This window comes from Halichoeres trimaculatus, unplaced genomic scaffold (genome assembly GCF_033239565.1).
Source record: "Halichoeres trimaculatus isolate MK-OKI-2021-1 unplaced genomic scaffold, fHalTri1.1 fHalTri1_scaffold_6, whole genome shotgun sequence".
NCBI lineage: Eukaryota > Metazoa > Chordata > Actinopteri > Labriformes > Labridae > Halichoeres > Halichoeres trimaculatus.
In genome coordinates, this window is record NW_027437184.1 from 1,388,237 (window position 1) to 1,406,817 (window position 18,581).

At 38.3% G+C, this 18,581-nt stretch overlaps 2 protein-coding genes across 3 annotated transcripts; both read left to right on the forward strand.

Moving 5' to 3' along the window:
• The first annotated feature begins 583 nt into the window (after positions 1 to 583).
• Positions 584 to 8,869, forward strand: rnf14 (ring finger protein 14). Of its 2 annotated transcripts, none has more exons than XM_074673150.1 (9): positions 584 to 685; positions 3,739 to 3,897; positions 4,065 to 4,195; positions 4,281 to 4,470; positions 4,544 to 4,917; positions 5,010 to 5,238; positions 5,398 to 5,570; positions 5,673 to 5,803; positions 7,849 to 8,869. In XM_074673150.1, the coding sequence occupies exons 2-9, from the start codon at positions 3,747 to 3,749 to the stop codon at positions 7,904 to 7,906; spliced, it is 1,437 nt and encodes a 478-aa protein (XP_074529251.1). In that variant the 5' UTR covers positions 584 to 685; positions 3,739 to 3,746; the 3' UTR covers positions 7,907 to 8,869. The 2 variants fall into 2 exon arrangements, with proteins under 2 accessions (XP_074529251.1, XP_074529252.1); XM_074673151.1 differs by lacking the exon at positions 584 to 685 and adding an exon at positions 727 to 1,076.
• A 5,648-nt stretch (positions 8,870 to 14,517) lies between these two features.
• Positions 14,518 to 18,208, forward strand: endou2 (endonuclease, polyU-specific 2). Its single transcript, XM_074673152.1, has 6 exons — positions 14,518 to 14,625; positions 14,720 to 14,822; positions 15,525 to 15,646; positions 17,098 to 17,210; positions 17,497 to 17,650; positions 17,938 to 18,208. The coding sequence occupies exons 1-6, from the start codon at positions 14,524 to 14,526 to the stop codon at positions 18,205 to 18,207; spliced, it is 864 nt and encodes a 287-aa protein (XP_074529253.1). The 5' UTR covers positions 14,518 to 14,523; the 3' UTR covers position 18,208.
• The last annotated feature ends 373 nt before the right edge of the window (positions 18,209 to 18,581 follow it).

The window sequence follows — 18,581 nt, forward strand, 5'->3', positions numbered from 1 at the left end:
TTTTAAATTTCTTTGACTCTGGCATGATGATATGCTATAATGCTCACACAGTAATAATTTAAATGTAAATAATAAATGTCTTATAGACTTAGTTATGTAGCTAACAGCATATGAGTGATTCTGTAATAAGGAGCACATTTCAGGTTCACCAGAGTGTGAATAAAAAATAACGTCTTTAATTTACAAAATCCATCCATCCATCCATTTTTATTTGTATAGCACATTTTACCAACACAGGGTCCCCAAAGTGCTTCACAGAGTAATAGCACTAATAAAAACAGACAACCAACAGCAATACAAAAGAAATGAATGATAGATACTAATATATATATATATATATATATATATATATATATATATATATATATATATATATATATATATATATATATATATATATATATATATATATATATATATATATATAAAACATTACTTAAAAATGAATTAAAAACATAATTGTGTAATTATGAGAATTGAAACGTGTAGGACATTGTTTTGCAAACCTGAGACATCTTCCTTCACAATGTTTTTAGAAATAAATAAAAAATCTTTAACTCAATCTGAATAGAGGCGTCGACCTGCCATACCCTGAGCAGCCTGAGGGAGGCGCTGCTGTACTTTCACCGCCCCCAGTCATGAACTAGTCAGAGTGCAGGAGTCACTATAACTTGGGTCAAATAAGGTAAGAAAAAAAACACATCTCAACCTTTTTATGTTGTTTTCTGTTAAAGTATTTAAGTGTGGTCGTTTTGGTAGCATCTGTCTGTAAAAACACCACAGGAAGAGGAAACAGCTCAGCTCTGACTGAAACACACTCAATATTTACATCACCTAGCACTCCGAGCTAACTAGCTTACATACTTTGCTGCTAGCTTCCTACTTCGTTAGCTCAACTTTTCTGTCTCCTGTCTTTAATGTGACAGTTTTTCCTTGTATGTCCCAGTATCTACTGCTTTTCATGAGACTTTTAAGATATCCTGAAACGTAAAACTCGTCCAGAACGGAAGTTTCTTACAGTTAGCTCGTGTTAGCGTGCTAACCTTTGAGCCAGTGTTGCCTCCACGTTAGCTCAGGTAAGCTGACGTTATGTCACAGCAGAAGTTACAACAGCGGTGATTAATTCAGACCCTGGTCGCCATTGATGAGTGTTCAGATACTGCAAACATGATAAACCCAGGAGAAGCTAAGTCATGCTAAGGCTAACAGTTTGTGTCATGTCTCTGTTTAACAGAGTTTAACTCTACAGATCGGTAATTCCCAAGTCTCTGGATCCCACTTTACTGATTTATAAAGTTTAGCTTCATTTTCTCACAGGTCCCTGGACTGGATTTTTACTTTCCACATGATTCAGTATCAGGAAAATCAGTGAAACTCAGTGTTAACACAGAGACACTGATGACAGTCAAACAGAGCTTAGGTGTGGACAGGTGGAGCTCCCACAGCCATTTTAACCTGTGTGATTCTTGCTTTGACAAACATTTTAGGGTATGTGGATTTTTTTTCAGTGATTTATATTGTTTTGATTTACACATAATTAAAGATAATAAATGAGTACATCTGACCACTATCTCTAAATAAAAGGAAAGTTTCCTAGTATTTTATTTTCCAAAATGGGCCAATACTTCACAACTTAGGCAAAGGTGTCCGGCCAATTATCAGCCCCAATATTCAGCATTTTGAGGAATATCAGCATTTAGGGATGGGTACCTTTCACATGTGATACGATACGGTACAGATGCCCGGTACCTGGCTATCCATACCGGTACTCTACGGTATCAATTTTTGGTACTTTTTTAAAATTTAATAATAAAACTTTTTTATTTTTTCAATTTAACACATTTGTTCTTTAATACATAACTCTGAAGTGCTGTGTTTATGTCCAGTATGAAAATCTCCTACTCTCCAACTCCCTCACAGTCACAAGGATGCGTTTGGGTACCTAAATTGATTTTACGTGAACCGGTACCCAGTTCTTTTGACAGAATTTGGTTGGTACCTGTAACAGGGTGTCAGCGGGGTCTTAAAAAGTAGAGGTAGACCGATGTATCAGCCGGCTGATATATCGGGCCGATATTTGGACATTTGTCTCTATCGGCCATCGGCCGTATTTTCTTTTAAAAAGCAGATTTTTGATCCGTTGTATAAAATGACGCAATTTTTGATCAGGCACAAAAAAGATGAGCACCTCAAACTTGTGGAACCACTTGGATACATTACATACTTTTGTTCAAATTATATTAATAAGTTTAAATTTCTTTTTTGACATTATAAGAAGAGTGTGAATGTTTACTACTGCTTGTTACATTGTGTGTTTACTCAGACAAAATATTTCATTGTTTTGAAAGCTGAATAAATGTTCAGAGGACTGGACACGACTTGTTGTCATAGATTTCTTTTAGTTGCTCAGAAATTGCTGCGTTTCACAAAAATGTGATAAATATATATTTATTTAACAAGCGGCCTGAATATCAAATTGGAAAAATCGGCTATGCTGATCGGCATCGGCTGCCCAAATTTGGAAAGCATCGGCATCGGCATCGGCCCCCAAAAAACCCATATCGGTCGACCTCTATTAAAAAGTATTAACAAGTCTTAATTATGTTTTTTTGAGGTATTAAATTTCATAGGTGTTCAAACTTCGACTCCAAAAGTATCCATGAATATTTCTTTTCGTCCTTGCAGCTGTCCCCTGATTGTACCGTTAAGCATTCGGCCATTGAAGTTGTCTTGTTGAAGCAAGATGAACATGCGAGATTTCACATAATGAATCTGATGGAAAGCAAATCACACAGTCTGAGGCACATGTCCTAAATTTTGATGAAACAAGTTCTTGTTTCTTCAGCTAGTTGGCCGTGAATAACTGCTGTTACTTGTTGTATGGGAACAAGAATGCGAGTGTCAATAAACCTGCCTGTAGTTTCATTTATTCTTTCAAGCTTTATTCCTTCACAACTTCATCTTTTCTATGTAAATTCAAACCACAACTGCCAAACATGGGTTGTTACCAACAGCTCAAAATTGCGATGAGGTCTTAAAACTTTGTGTAAGGTTTTTAAAAAAGTCTTTAAAAAGTATTGAAATTAACCTGTGGGTTCCAGCATATACCCTGTACAGAAGTACCTGATTCTGTACCCATCCCTATCGACATCTGCCTTTTTTAAAACATGACAGCTGATAAGAGATCAATGTCAAACTGTCATTTTTTGGCTCTGATGCAGCTACGCTTCTCTGTCTCTAGCTCTGTCTCACTTCATCTGTTTGGTTACACTTTTTGTTATTTTGGAAAACTATATTTACTGTAGAAAACTTTTGGGAGCTATTTATTTTTTAAAGTGTTCATTTAACTTTATAAGTCAGCTTCTGTCTGAGCCTGGGAGCTGTTTAATAAAGATATACTTAAAGACTTTATACAAAGTGAAGTGTTGGAGTTTATATTATCACTTTTACTGTAAATAAATATTATCTCCAAATATCAGTTATCAGCCTCCTTCACTACTAATAACTGGTATTGGCACTAAAAAAACGTATCAGTCTATCTCTAGTATCTATACATATGAGCACAACTAATAATTCTGTATTTATAACAGAAGTGGTGGTGATATTTATAACGTTATCAAAGTATCAGTGAGGGTGAAGGTGTTGGGACTTAAGGTTACTTCAGACATTTGTCCTTACTACGACTGATCTATTGTTCTTCAGGTGTGAATGTTGATGGCGGTGTCTTTGTTTCTGCAGGAATGTAAATGTCTGAGGACCGGGAAGCCCAGGAGGATGAGCTGCTTGCTTTAGCAAGTATTTACGATGAGGAGGAGTTTCACCGAGCAGAGACGGCTCAGGGGGGAGAGATGCAGCTCCTTCTGGAGCTCCCTCCTGATTTCAAAGTCGTAGTCAAAGGTGAAGCGCTCAGCGTATTAGGATGAAGAACAGAAATAAACAAGTTAACTTCATGTTTGATGTGATCACAGTCATGTTTCTTTCTTCTTGTTATTTTTACTCTTCAGAAACACGTTGTTGAGTTGTGTTTCCTTAGAGACGACCATGTTTCTCTCTGTTCCTCTCAGGAGAGAAGGAAGTGGAATATAACATCTGCTTCCTGCCTCCTCTGGTGCTTAACTTCGAGCTCCCTCCAGACTACCCCTCCACATCCTCGCCCATCTTCACCCTCAGCTCCAAATGGATGACCAGAGCACAGGTGAGGCTGAGGTCAGCGTCTGTGGATCAGTTTTTACCTCCCTCTCAGAAACCCGCTCTGTGAAGTCTTTGTTTGGTCCCCTCAGATGAGCGCTCTGTGCAGGCGCCTGGATGAGCTGTGGGAGGAGAACCAAGGCTGCGTGGTCCTGTTCACATGGATCCAGCTCCTCAAAGAGGAGGCTTTGGACTTCCTGGGGATCCAGTCTCCTCTTGAGATAACCAGGGGGGGGAGTAAAGCATGTGGTGAGCGCAGGAAGACGGACTCTGCTGCCACAGGTAGAAAGCTGTTTTAAAAAACGTCTCTGTCTCTTTTTCTGAGATTGATTTTTGATTTTCTGATTTCCTCCAGCGCTGGCACCGTGTGGGAGTGTGTCTGAAAACTCAGAGGAGAACAAAAGAGAAATAAAGAAGAAGTCCGACCCCTCGTCGTCTCACTTAGACCCGCGCTCTGTCCTCCTGCTGGACCCCCGTGCGGACCTCCTACCTCAGCTCCTGGACTTTGACGAGGCCCAGCGTCAGAGGGTGTTTGACAGTAAGGTCTTCTGCTGCGGGATCTGCTTCATGGAGAAACTGGGCTCCCTCTGCCTCTGCTTTAAGGAGTGCCAGCACGTCTACTGCAAGGTCTGCATGACCGAGTACTTCCAGATCCAGATACGGGACGGCAACGTTCAGTGCCTTAACTGCCCTGAGCCCAAATGCACCTCGGTAGCAACGCCGCTGCAGGTGAGGAGGTGCACCTGGACGTGTGTGTGTCTGTGTGTGTGTGTGTGTGTGTGTGTGCTGACCTCTTACATCCTGATCTGCTCGTCTCTCAGGTGAAGCAGCTGGTGGATGAGGAGCTTTTCGCCCGCTATGACCGTTTGCTGCTTCAGTCCAGTCTGGACCTCATGGCCGACGTGGTCTACTGCCCTCGCCAGTACTGTGGCACCGCCGTCATGGTGGAGCCGGACACAACCATGGGCATTTGCTCAGCCTGCCAGTACGCTTTCTGCACGCTGTGCAAGCTGGGATATCATGGTCTCTCCAACTGTAAAATCAACGCAGGTAACGGCAAAACCTGGTGCTTCATACCTGAGTGTGACACAGGAGGTTTATTCATTTATTTAATAAATATGTATATAACTTAGTCTCACTGCTAACTGACAGGTTTGACTAAAAGTGTTTTCCCTGTAATCTAAGCCCTCCTTCTGTGTCGTTCTGCAGACGAGCTGCGTAACCTCAGAGACGAGTACCTGTCGGCCTCAGACGCTGATAAAAAGTTCATGGAGCAGCGCTTTGGGAAGAGGGTGATCCAGAAAGCAGTGGAAGAGTCCTTTAGCAGAGACTGGCTCAGCGAGAACTGCAAAGCCTGCCCCCGCTGTGGGACGAACATACAGGTATGGCTCCCCCTGCTGGTCACAGTGCAGGAGTTTTGGTGTAAAATGACCCTGAGTGGTGGTGTTTCCTGTCTGACTGAAGCTGTTTCTCTGTGTGTGCAGAAAGCTGACGGCTGTAACAAGATGACGTGCACGTCCTGTAAACAGTACTTCTGTTGGCTGTGCCTGGGCCAGCTCAGCAAAGTCAACCCGTACAGCCACTACAACAACCCAGGTTCACCGTGTTACAGCCAGTGAGTGCTTCACCCTCTGATACGCATCACTTACACACACTGACCCTCGTTTATTCAAGGCGTGAACGAAAAACGTACGCTCATACGTCCCGTCAGGTCTGAATTCACAAGTTTGATGCCAGAGGAATAAAAACTAATTTTTGGCTCTAACAGTCGGATATCACAGACTAATTAATAAGGATGCACCGATATGAAAATTTTGACTGATACCTATATTTACTGATATCAATATTGGTATTGAAAAAAAAAAAAAAAAAAAGAACAGTCTGAGATGATGATGATGATTATTATTATTTAGTATTATGTATTTATTTATTATTTTATATAAAAAATAAATAAATAAAAAAAACATAAAAATATAAAAAAAAACATAAAAATATATATATAAAAAATAAAATAAAAAAAATAAATAGATGATAAATAAATAAAATAAATAAATAAATAAAATTAAAAAGATAAAAGGTCTCTAAAACTGAATGAAAAGAAGCAGAAAGAAGAAAAACTCTTATTGTATCTGCCCTGATGTGTCGAGGTAGTTTAGAGCGACGCAATCGTGAGAAAAGACGACCATGGAGAGGATCAAACAATGCAGCGCCCAGGATGAACATGATCAGAAAAAGTACATTTTTTCTGATTTTTGGATCAAAAACAGGAAGAGAGGCTTAAAAGAAGAGGGTCCACTCTTCTTAGGTAGTTTTAGTGTTTAGAGTCAGAGAAAACAAGATTATTTGGGTCTTAAAGATCGTTAAAGATGCTCTAAAAAAGCCAGCAGCTAATGAGTTAAGATCGGCCGATACCAAAATCGATATATCGTGCATCCCTACTGATTAATTAAAGTATAAATGAAGGATGTGTGAATTCAAAATCTAAAGAAAAGAATATGAGTCAATGCTGAAGTGCTAAAATCTGCTGTTCCTCCTGCGCCCTCTTGAGGCTGGCTCTGGAAGTACAGGAAGTCACAAACACACCAAGCCAAAAAAAGCTGAAAGCAGAAATTAACCTATTTACAGCCTGGTTCAAAAAACGTCTCCTGTCTGAGTCGATAGTTTTACTACCAGCTCCCACTGTACGGGGGGTGAATGTTTTTCTAACTCGGTCGTTCAGAGGATATTACGATCAGGAGCTCACCCAATAAGAGGCACAGCTGAGGGTCACGTGACCAACAGGCGCCCTATGGCTGTAGGTGAAGCCCTTGCCACTACCAATATGGCCGCTATAGCCGATCTGCTTCGTTTTCTGTTTCAGAAACAGTGATGTTGGTGAGACTACGTCCATGTTGTAAACAGTTGATGTCATATCCACGCTGCTGACGGCTGCAGCGATCTCATGCAGATGTTTTTCTTTAGGACTGTCATTTCTCTCTACCTCTCTCCATGTTTTTTTCCCATAATTCATTTCTTGTTTGGCTGCTGAACCTTGAATATTTGAGGGCCTGTTATTTAGAGTACAATTGTTTTCAGCTGCCCCATTTCTCAACAGCTGATCAGGTGTTCACACTGCAAAAAACTGAAATCTTATCAAGTGTTTTTGTCTTATTTTCAGTAGAAAAAGTATTTTTAGACTCATTATAAGCCACAGTCACCTGAGTAGTCCAGAAAAATGTCTGATTTCAAGCTATTTAAAGACAAAATGAGCTCTGAGTTGCTGTAACAAATAAAAAAAATCTGCCAATGGAAGAAAAGTTTCTTGATTTAATACATTATTCTAGTTTCACGCAAAATTTTGAGCAGATTTGTCTTGTTTCTTGGCAGATTTTCTTTTTTTTTACTTTTTGCAAGAAATTCATACTTCATTTTTTTTCTTTAAATAACTTGAAACAAGACATCTTTCTGGCCTGACCAGTTAAATGTGACTCATATCAAGTATAATGAGACACTTTTTACTAAAAATGAGACAAAAACACTTAATAAGATCTTTGTTTTTTGCCGTGCATGTTTCATAAATCACGCGTTGCTGTAAACTCATTTCTACACCCTGATTCCTGACTGATAAATGCGCCTCTGAGCGTCTGCGCTGGTGTTAACACGTCTCTTTCCTCGCTGCAGACTCTTCCAGGGTGTGGACATGGACGACGACGCCTTCTGGAGCGACGAGGAGGACTGACAGCGGCGCTGCACCTCTCAGCTGGTTGCTCCACCTGAATGCACTTTACCCCATCACCATCACACGTGGCTCCTCCTACACCTGCAGCTACACGGCTGTACCACAGCATCCATCTACCAGTGTTGATGTTCATGAACTTTCTGACAGATTTGGTTTGGGGGGGGTTAAAAAAAGAATGACCATGAAACAGAAAGAGCGTGATAGAAGTGAAGAGTTTATGTTTTAAAAGAGATCTCCCTCTATCATTCAGCCGATTATATATTATTTTATTTTAATTTTCACCATCAGAAGTCATTGTCCATCACGACAGCCTGAGCTCTGAGAGGAAATGTTCACGCTGACTGCAGAGAAATGCAACATGAGTTCATGATGAGGTTTAAACGCTGATGATGAAAGATGAAGTCTGCTCACCAAAGGATCATAGACACACACACAGAAACAGGAACGGACGTTTACAGTAAATCTGTCTCTGCAGCTGTTCTGAGAAAAACCTGTTGGGTTAAAAAGTTTGATTTTATGCCGTTAGTTTGGGGAAACGTGTTCCTGATGTTTTTTGAGTGAGAGTTATTTGAAGTCATGAAGGTGGCGAGTTAAAGCGGGGCCGGATGATTTTACCACCACCTCTACGCTTCTGTTTAATGCCAAACAACTGTGTCAAAGAGAAGACAGACAAGTTTGATTATGTTTAAGAAATCTACAAATATTCTTTTGTATGACATTAATTTATTTTCTTTCTTCTTTGTAAATTCGATCAGTTGTGTTTGAAGCTGCGTCCGTGTTTTGAAGCAGTCGCCTCAGAAACTGTCACACGTGTCAGAGCGTTTTCAGGAAGGATCCCTGGAAAACGACAATCATCGTTCAGTTCACGCACAGGTTCACTTTTTTTCTCAGAAACATCAACACAGGACGGGAAGGATCCTGTCAGAGCTCGTTCATCAAACTGTTCCTCTGATTAAAAGTTCAAACCCTTCACGTTGTCACGTCTGTTTGTTTTGTTTGGGGAAATACTAAGAGAGTGAAACACTCCAGGAAGCGAGCTGAGGGGCTAAAGTTGATCCTGGGTTTGTCTGTCTGGTTTCAAGAAAAAAACTGCTTGATCTAGACTTGTTACAGTAATTTAGACCTCATTTTTTTCTTTAAATAACTTGAAATCAGACATTTTTCTGGACTGGTCAGGTGAATGTGGCTCAGATTAAGTCTAAAAAGACATTTTCTACTGAAAATAAGACAAAAACACTTGATAAGATTTCAGTTTTTGCAGTTTTGTAAGTTGATATCCTGTTTTTGATGTTGGACAAATAAGATATTATGTTGGAAACATCTGTTTATCCAAGAGCATACAAACAGTGAGGGGACCTAAAACCAAGCCCTGAGGAACACCTGTGGAGTATAAAAACAGGGTTGGCAGTGGGTGGATGGCTTCATCGCTTCTTCTGAGAAAGGAAGTTGTTTTTCTTCAACATGTTAGACCAGGGGTCTGCGACCTTTACTGTCATAGAAGCCGTTTGACCTCAGCTCACCTGGATTAAAGTCATTCAGGAGCCACAAAATCTACTTTATCTTCACAATAAAGAAAAGGAAGAAGAAGTGCGTAAAATTCTGTACTTAGTTAAAATCTAGTGAATAATTATTAAATATCTATATATATATATATGCGTCTTGAATTTATTTTTTAGTATGTTTTAGACTTTATTTTAGATGAATCTGCAAAAATTTCAAAACTGCAAAAATTTCTAAAACTTAAAAAAAAGCAAAAATTTTGCAAAAAATTGCAAAAATAAAAAAACAATCTAAAAATAATTGCAAAAATGTCAGAATTAAGCAATAATTTCAAAAGTTTTGAAAGAGTACTTAAATTCAATAAAATATAACAATATAATCGCTTAACTCGTAATTTTTTCGTTTGCTGAGGTCTTCCTATCAGTCATGTATATTTAGCCAGCACCCTGTCAATAAGTATTTTTTGAATTGTAGAAGTGGTGTCTTTATTTTTTGTTTGGTTTGTAAGCATTTGCAACAACAAAAAAATATATATATAGAAGAAAAAAATGAAATTTTACAAATTTGCTCAACTTGAAACAGTTTTTTGAACTTTATTTAACTCATCTTGTTAAATAAAGGTTAAATAAAAAAATAAGAAAAATCAACAAAAATTGAGAAAGAAGTGCGAAATATAAAAAATTACTTTAAAAAAAAAATCTTAAATATCCAAAATATGCAAAAAAAAAAAAAAAAAAAAATCCAAGAATTTGCAAAAATATCAAATAAAAAAATTCAAACTGTTTAGAAAAAAATAATATTTTTTCTAAATAGATTTATTACTTATAAATAAATAATAATAATTATTCAAAAATAATCAAAATATTAAAAAATACAAATTTAATACAAATGACAAAAAATAACATTTTTTGTAAGATTACTTGAATGAAATAATGATTAAGTTGATAACATTGCTTAACTTATTATTTCTTTGTTGTTTTCTAATGTCTCAATCATGTATATTAAGCCGGCACGTTGTCAGTGAAATGAATCCATTCATACAGAATTAAAATCTGTATTTTAAGATTTTTTTTTAAATTTTAACAGATTTTAATTTATTTTATAATTATTTGAATTAAATAAAATTCTTTTTTTTCAATTAAATTTTTCAAAGCTAGAAGGAGCCACTGCAAAGGAGTCAAAGAGATTGAAGTTAGAACCCCTTGCGAACGTTGTTTTTTTGATTTGTTAGTGTTTGGATTTTATTTCACAAGACCAGCTTCTTTAGTGTTTTTGACAAAAGTTTTTTTCCATCACCATTTACTTTCCTCCTGCTTTAATTATCCCAGGTTTACTCTTACAGCTCGTGCTCTCCTCCCTCCCTAACCATCTTTGGGGATCATAACAGGGGAACCAAACTCACACACCTGGTTGGTTATGTGGCGTTTGTCGTAGCTGCAAAAAAAGAGAAAGGACATACAGGTGGTGAGACAAAAGGTGGAAAGATTTTTTTATCTCGGCAGCTGTGAAAAACTTTAAAAAATTGTCTCTATATAATTTAATTTGTAGTTATAAGTGCAACTTTTTGTCCAAATTTCTCAAATAAAATCAGAGAAACTATGATATCAAAAGGTAGCCTATACATGTGGAAACAAACAAGGACTAAAAAATATTTTATGTTTTCTTAACTTTTTTTGATCAAAAATATTCCCACTGAGATGATGTAACAGATTGAGCGTTAATTTCACTCCATAGTTTTTAAATATTCAGTCTAAAGATGAAGACATATCGATCAAGAGTCACAGCTGAATATTCCCAAACCTGGATTACTTCCATCCTCTTAAAAATGGCTCTGTGTGGCGTTTAAAGACCGGCTCGGCCTTTCCACCTTCTTATCTGAAAAGTGACCCATATTTACCCTGTAATCCAGAGGTTATGCTGTGACAGGGAGGGACACAATGAAACACTAAAGAAACAAAGAGCCCACGTTTAGGCCTGAGATTGAAAAGGAACGACAACATGGTGTAATCCCTTTGGCTAGAGTTGCTGACAGGGGATAACCCTTTAAAACGGCCCCTCTCCCCCCTGCAGCCCCAGCCGGTCTTTCTCCACACACAGACTGACCGACCGACCCACCGACCGCCTGAACTGTTACTATGCCCGTAAAGACTCCTGCTCTCACACACACAGGAACCAGCAGCAGCAGAGCCTGACCGACCCGGAGGAGCCCACCGACCCTCAGAGCACTCCACAGGTCTCCTCCCTGGACCACAAGAGCAGGAACACACAGGAGGAACCAAGGTCAGTGGGTTGTGGTGTGGTGGCTGATGGGATGTGGGTAAAGGTCTCAGGTCTCAGGGACATGGATGTGGACTCTGCAGTCAGCCATGTTTTTGTGGGATGAAGTCATGAGGTGCTGCTGTACCTGAGCTGAGCGGGAGAAGCTAACATGTCTCATCCAGAGCCGTAGACTGGTCAGTGTCCTCAGGCCAGGTGTGTGAGTCATTGGTTTTACACTTCAGGTAAAAAGCTGTGACACCTGTCAGTCTCGTCCTCACAGAGAGTGTTACTCATTCAGTCACTAGGCCCTAAAAGGAGGGAGCTACATGAGTCCAGATCTGAGGCTCCAGAGTACAATGTACAGTTTTCATATTATATCTTTAATATGTTATGGTGGAGTATAACACAATGTGTGTGTCTATATGTTGTAAACTCTTCCCTTCTTCTATTCTAATATACAATGAGACCATGAAGTCCAAAAATAAAAGCTTAAACATCAATCAGCAAGAAAAAAGAAAAGACAATAAAAGAGGAGAGAGAGCAGAAAGCAGGACAGCAAATATAAAAAGACAATATTAAGACTGTAATAAATAATTAAAGCGATGATAAAATAATGAGCAAGAGATAAAACAATAAAAACTCTAATAGGACAATAAAACTGAAGTTAGATAGAAATAAAAGACAAGATAAAGGACAAAAAGACAAAAAGACAAAAAGATAAAAAGACGGCCCCACATAAAAGCCAGTCTGTTTATAAAATGAATGGCTTGGGAAATATAAATTTAGCCTGATTCTACTACAAAGTAGACTTTCATATAGTGTTGATATTATGCTAATCAGTGTTAGGCTAATGAGATGGACCTTGGAAAAATGTTTTACCTGAACGGGGTCCATGGTCTACAAAAGTGTGAGAGCCCCTGTTATACAGTAAAGTACTGCATCAGCTCATTTCATACTGTCAAGTCAAGTAAAGTCAGCTCTGTTTATAGAGCACCTTCAAGGAGACAGCAGTCCATCAAAGTGCTGAACACAATACATAGAAATAAATAAATATAACAATAAAAACAATAAAAAAAGATAGAAAACATTGTAATAAAACACTAAAAATTTAAAAACTAAAAACTAGTGCAACGCACTGAAATGTAAAATGTGAGCAGGAGCACGTCACATTGTATCGGATGGTTTGGTTTTATAGAAGTCTCGTATTATATTCTGCTTTTTTGTTGTACAGTGTTGTTTCGGTTCATGTGTTTTTGTACCATATAGTATCATATCGTACCGTATCATGTCATATCGTACCGTATCATGTTGTATTGTACCGTATCATGTTGTATTGTACCGTACCATACAGTACCATACAATACAGTACCGTACCATACAGTACCGTACCATACAGTACCTTACCATACCATCTTGTCTCGTCTTGTCTCGTCTCATCTTGTCTCATATCATATCATGTTGTATTGTACCGTACCATACCATACAGTACCATACTGCTCAGTACCGTACCATACAGTCTTGTCTCGTCTTGTCTTGTATTGTCTCGACTCATCTTGTCTCATATCGTATCATATTGAAGTATATCATGTCATATCATATCATTTTGTTTTGTACCGTACCGTACCATACCATCTTGTCTTGTCTTGTCTTGTCTCGTATTGTATGTTATGGAATCATATCATGTTGTATCATACATACAGTACCGTACTGTCTTGTCTTGTATTTTATTGTATAGCAGTAAATCATGTTGTATCGTAATGTACTGTACCGTGCTGTACTGTACCATCTTGTCTTGTCTCGTATTGTATCCTATCGTATCATGCATACTGTACCGTACTGTCTTGTCTCGTCTTGTATTGTATTGTATCGAATCATATTGTATCATAATGTACCGTACCATACTGTACCATACCATACTGTCTTATCTCATCTCATCCTGTCTCATATCATATCAAATTGAATCATATCATATCATATCATGTTGTATTGTACCGTACCATACTGTACCATCTTGTCTTGTTTTGTCTTGTATCCTATCGTACCGTATCTTATCATGTCGTGTCATACAAACTGTACTGTATTGTCTTGTCTTGTCTTGTATTATATCAAATCAAATCATGTCTTATTGTAATGTACCGTACCGTAGTGTACAGCACCATCTTGTTATGCTTTATTCTATATTTTATGGTATGGAGGGCTAAATCCCATCCTTCCAGTTCTATTACGTCATATTTTATGATATCTCAGATTTAATAATATCATCTTATAGTAGATTGTGTTGTAATGCACTGTATGTACCGTATTGTATTGTACCGTACCTGACATCGCTTTTTTCAGTTTGATCTCACATGGATTTGTTGTGTTGTGTCATATTGATGTAAATTCTCTAAAGATGCCTTTTTTATTTTTTTATGTGTAAATAATATCCTTAAATTTTGTCCTGTGATAATGTTTTAAAGTTAACAGCTGTCTCCAGAAAACTGATGATGACCTATTGAGTTATTTTTCGGTTAGAAAGGCTGATAAAAGCGTTAAAAAGCTAAGGTTATTTAATGTCTTTATTATGATTAACAAAAACTACATTGCACATTTACTGATGGCTTTGCACGACTCTTTTTTTCTAGTGAAAACTTTTGCAGCTATTGAACAAAAATCAGCAGAGTGTCAATCAGAAGAATGTCAATCAAAAAGGTTTAGGGTTAAACTGCAGCCGTGATACCGACGTCTCTTGGTCAAAAACACAAATTATCAAAATGTGTGTGTAAAATAACATTTTCATAACGAGCTGTTTCTGTCTTGTCACAGATTGACTGATGTTTGATCCACTGTGGGACCACGAGCTGGAGCGAGACAGCACCATGATCGAGAGTGACAGAGAGCTGTCGGCCATGGTGCAGGAGCTGTGGGACAACGACGTGAACAGACTCAAACCTGGGAAAGATTATAAGATCTCTCTGAAGGTGGGCCACACACACAAACGTTCACACACAAACAATGAATAAATAAAAGTAACATGTCTAAATGTAAAACTCTGTGGTTGTGTTCCTGCTGCAGGGTAAAGCTGGAGACACCATGGCCCTGGATGACAACGATGGATCAGGATATCCTCTGTTTACGTTTGTGGATGAGAACATTTTCAAGAAGGAGACCTTTCTGTGTGAGTGTATCTGGGGCCCCTGCTCACTGGGTTTGGCCCCGCAGCTCCAGGAGCCTCTGGATCTGTGTTTGTGTCTCCATGAGGCTGCAGCTGGATTTTCTGGATGAGGAATTAGTCTGTGCTTCTTACACAACCACCCGTCAGAAAGTGTTTGATTTGTCATGATGTCTTCACACTCTGCGTCACTGATAACCGGTTTGATACGATCCCCCTGTCAGAGTAAAGCCTTTTCATCTACTGATAATCTCCTTATGACGAGCGGTGGCGTGTTGCATAAGCACACGGAGCACGCCGAGTTCACTGTGAGCAGGAAGATGTTCCTGATCACTGACTTCTTCTTCCTCTTCTTCTTCTTCCTCTCCGTCTGTGAAGTAACTGCTGAAGCTCCCCTCCAGCACTTCTCGTCTTGTGATGTTTTCACTGAGCCCTGTTTTATTGCTTGTGAGAGGAGTCATACTCAGAGCTGTGTTATGTAACAGTTTGCATTCAGAGAGCGCCCTGCAGCTGCTGTCCCACTGACAAACACAGGATTTCTCTCTTTAGGAGCTGCTGTCCATCACCTGGGCCGTGCAGGGAGCTGGATATTTGTCACATGTTGAGTTTTTACTCTTATAAACTCAGAGTTTGTGCATTTAACTTGTGCAAAGTTGCTTTCCATCCCATCACTTTCTGAAGACTGTGTGTGTGTGTGTGTTTCTGCAGCATTTATCTCCCTGTTGGATAACTATGAGAGCGACACTGGGGAGCCAGAAATAGTAACCCCTGAGGAGGTTGCAGAGAACCACAAGTTCCTTGACTCCATCATTCAGAGTCCCACCATGAAGGTACCTGAGCCGGCTTCAAAAAAACACCTGCTCCATCGTAGCTGTGCCTCACAAAGACACTTAACATTTCAACACCTTCTGCAGGATTACCACTGGCTAACATGCTAATAGCGTGAGCCACAAAGGCAGGTCTTTGAGAAATATTTCTGTTACATCTTCGAGGGACCAAGACTTTAAATACAGGATTTAAATGGTTAGATTTGAGCAAATCTCTTTGGATAGACTGACACTTTCATACCCTGTAGTTGTTTTTGGTGTTGTTGTAGCATTGCTTAGGGTTGAGTTAAATCTAAAGGTATTAGACTATTTTTTTCAATATTAAAAATGATCATTATTATTAGTGAAAAATCATCTAAACTGGTAGAATTCTGTGTTTGAATAATATAAAATATATATAATATAAAATAATATAAAATATGTCTTTTTTTTATTTGGAAAACATTTGTAATTGTAAAAATAATATATATATATATATATTTTAATGAGAAGTCGCTAATTTCATAAATTTGCAAAATGTATAAACTTTCAATAAGTTGTAAAAAAAAATTCAGAAAAAAATAAATCAGAAAAATTTGGATCTTTTTCATAATTTGAATAAATGTCAAAAAATTGAAATTCCAATACTTTTCAGTAATTAAAAAAATGCAAAAAAAACTTTAAAAAAATAAAATCTAAAATCTATGCAAAAACTGAAAAATTTTGAATTTTCAAAAATTTTCAAAAATATATCAATTAATTAATTTTTGAAAACATTTTCAATAATTTCTTAAATCTTGAAATGATTATTGAATTTGGTAACAGGACTGATTTTTACTGCTCAACTCATCATTTTTTTTAAATCTGTATTTTTTTTCCAGATTTGCCTTTTGTAAATATGCCCTTTAAAAATCTAACATTTGCAAAAAATAAAAAATAGAATTGTAAAAAATATGCAAAAACTTTCAATTCGTTTTGAAATTAAAAAAAGGAAAAGTGAATTTTTTTTTTTTTTTTTTAATTTAAAAAATTTTGAAATAATACTTGAATTTGAAAATAAATTGATATTGCTAATCTCATTGTTTATTGTTGTTTGCTAATATCTTCCCACATATCAGTCATGTAAAACTTGAGGTTATCCACAGGTGCATGGAAAGTTGGTGGGCTGTTGATGTTGTAGGAGGTGAAGTAGAGCGGTGGCAGGCTTTATTGACAGATGGGATGAAGATTTAGTTCAACTAAATGTTAACACAGGATTTTATTTAGTGTCAGTGTCTTTAATCATCAATACCCTCTGGAAGAAAAATAAAAACTCTTTATTAAATAATATTTTTTAAAGCCACAGATGGAAGACCCTGTGATAGACACATTCTCCTGGTTGTTACTGTAGCATGGGACCGAGTGTTTGTTAGAGCTCAGATTTATCTACGAATGTTGGAAACAGTGTTTTAAAAGCAGCTCTTGTTTGTTTGCAGATAGCTCATAAATACCTGGTGGAGAAGAATCTGTCTCCAGCAGATAAAACGGCGTTCAAGGAGCAGCTGTACAGGATCTGGTTTGAACTCTACGCCAGGAGAGGATCCAGCAGGTGGGTGGAATCTGGCACGGGACAAATCCCACTTCACCAGTGGAATCTGGCACTTTGCTGGGAACCATCCCACTCTGAGAAACCCACTCTGTCACATCCAGTCTCTGCTGCTTTAAACAGAACATGGCTGATATGAGGTTTATTCAGGATGGAGGAAGCTGGACAGACACACTTTGTCCAGTTTAAACTGAAATGAGCTGAGCTTGGGGCAGAAACGAGGCCTGAAAAATGAAGCAGTGGATCTGAGGTCTGATGTCTTCCTCTCTGTCTCTCTGTCTCTCTGTAGGCCTGACTCCTCAGGGTTTGAACATGTGTTTGTCGGAGAGACGAGAGGAAGGCGGACGGTGATCGGCTTTCACAACTGGATCCAGCTCTACCTCCAAGAAAAGCTGGGGCACGTCGACTACAAAGGCTACAGCTACAACGCAAATTCACCTCAGGTATGGTGACGAAACCTCCCAAACCGGTTTGTTGGATATCTAACACAGAGTGATAGGATTACTCTGAGTGTTTTCACTAGTTTGAATCTTGCTTAATGCTTTTGTCAAGGTGCTAAAATAGTCCTGAGTGAGACCTGATAATAACTCATTTACAGGCCTCTCAGCTTTCTCATTGTACTGTTCACCCAGTCCTTCCATCCTGTCTCTCCATCCTTCACCAGGCCTCTCTTTCATCCCTCTCTAACCCTTCCATCCCTCTCTAACCCTTCCTCTTTGTCTCGCTGCAGCCCGATGAGAACAAACACATCCTGGCGCTACAGTTCAGCTGGAAGAACGGTATAAAGCCCAAGGGCAGCATCTTCATCGGCGTCAGTCCTGAGTTTGAGTTCGCCCTCTACACCCTCTGTTTCCTCACCTCACCCAACGAGCGTGTCAAAGTCCAGTTCAGTTTTTATGACGTGGAGATCGTGTGCCACCACTACAACCAGAAGCACATAGGAACCACTTACCCTGTGCTCCTTAAGTACAAGAACCCTGAGAAAGAAGACTTAAAATAATTTAGACAGAAGATAAAAGTGTCACAGGTATTGTTGTTGTCTTTTTATTTTAGATAAAGATACAATAAACCTTATAAGACCCACTCTCCCTTGTTTTTATTGAACAGTCTCTGATATTAAAGAATAACACCTTGCTCTCACAATCTGCCTCTTTTGCTCAAAGATGAAAACTTTCAAATGTCTGAAAATTTCCACAGAGCTCATGTGTTTGTGTTTTGTTCCACGTGGGGGCAGTACAGAGTTTGTTTTGGCCATTGACGTCAATTGTCTGGCGAGAAGTTCCTTCGTCGATGTCACGATATTTACGAAGGAAATGCTTCATAAAGATTTCAAAATAAAAGCAATGGATTAAAAAAATGCTCTGGCAAACCAAA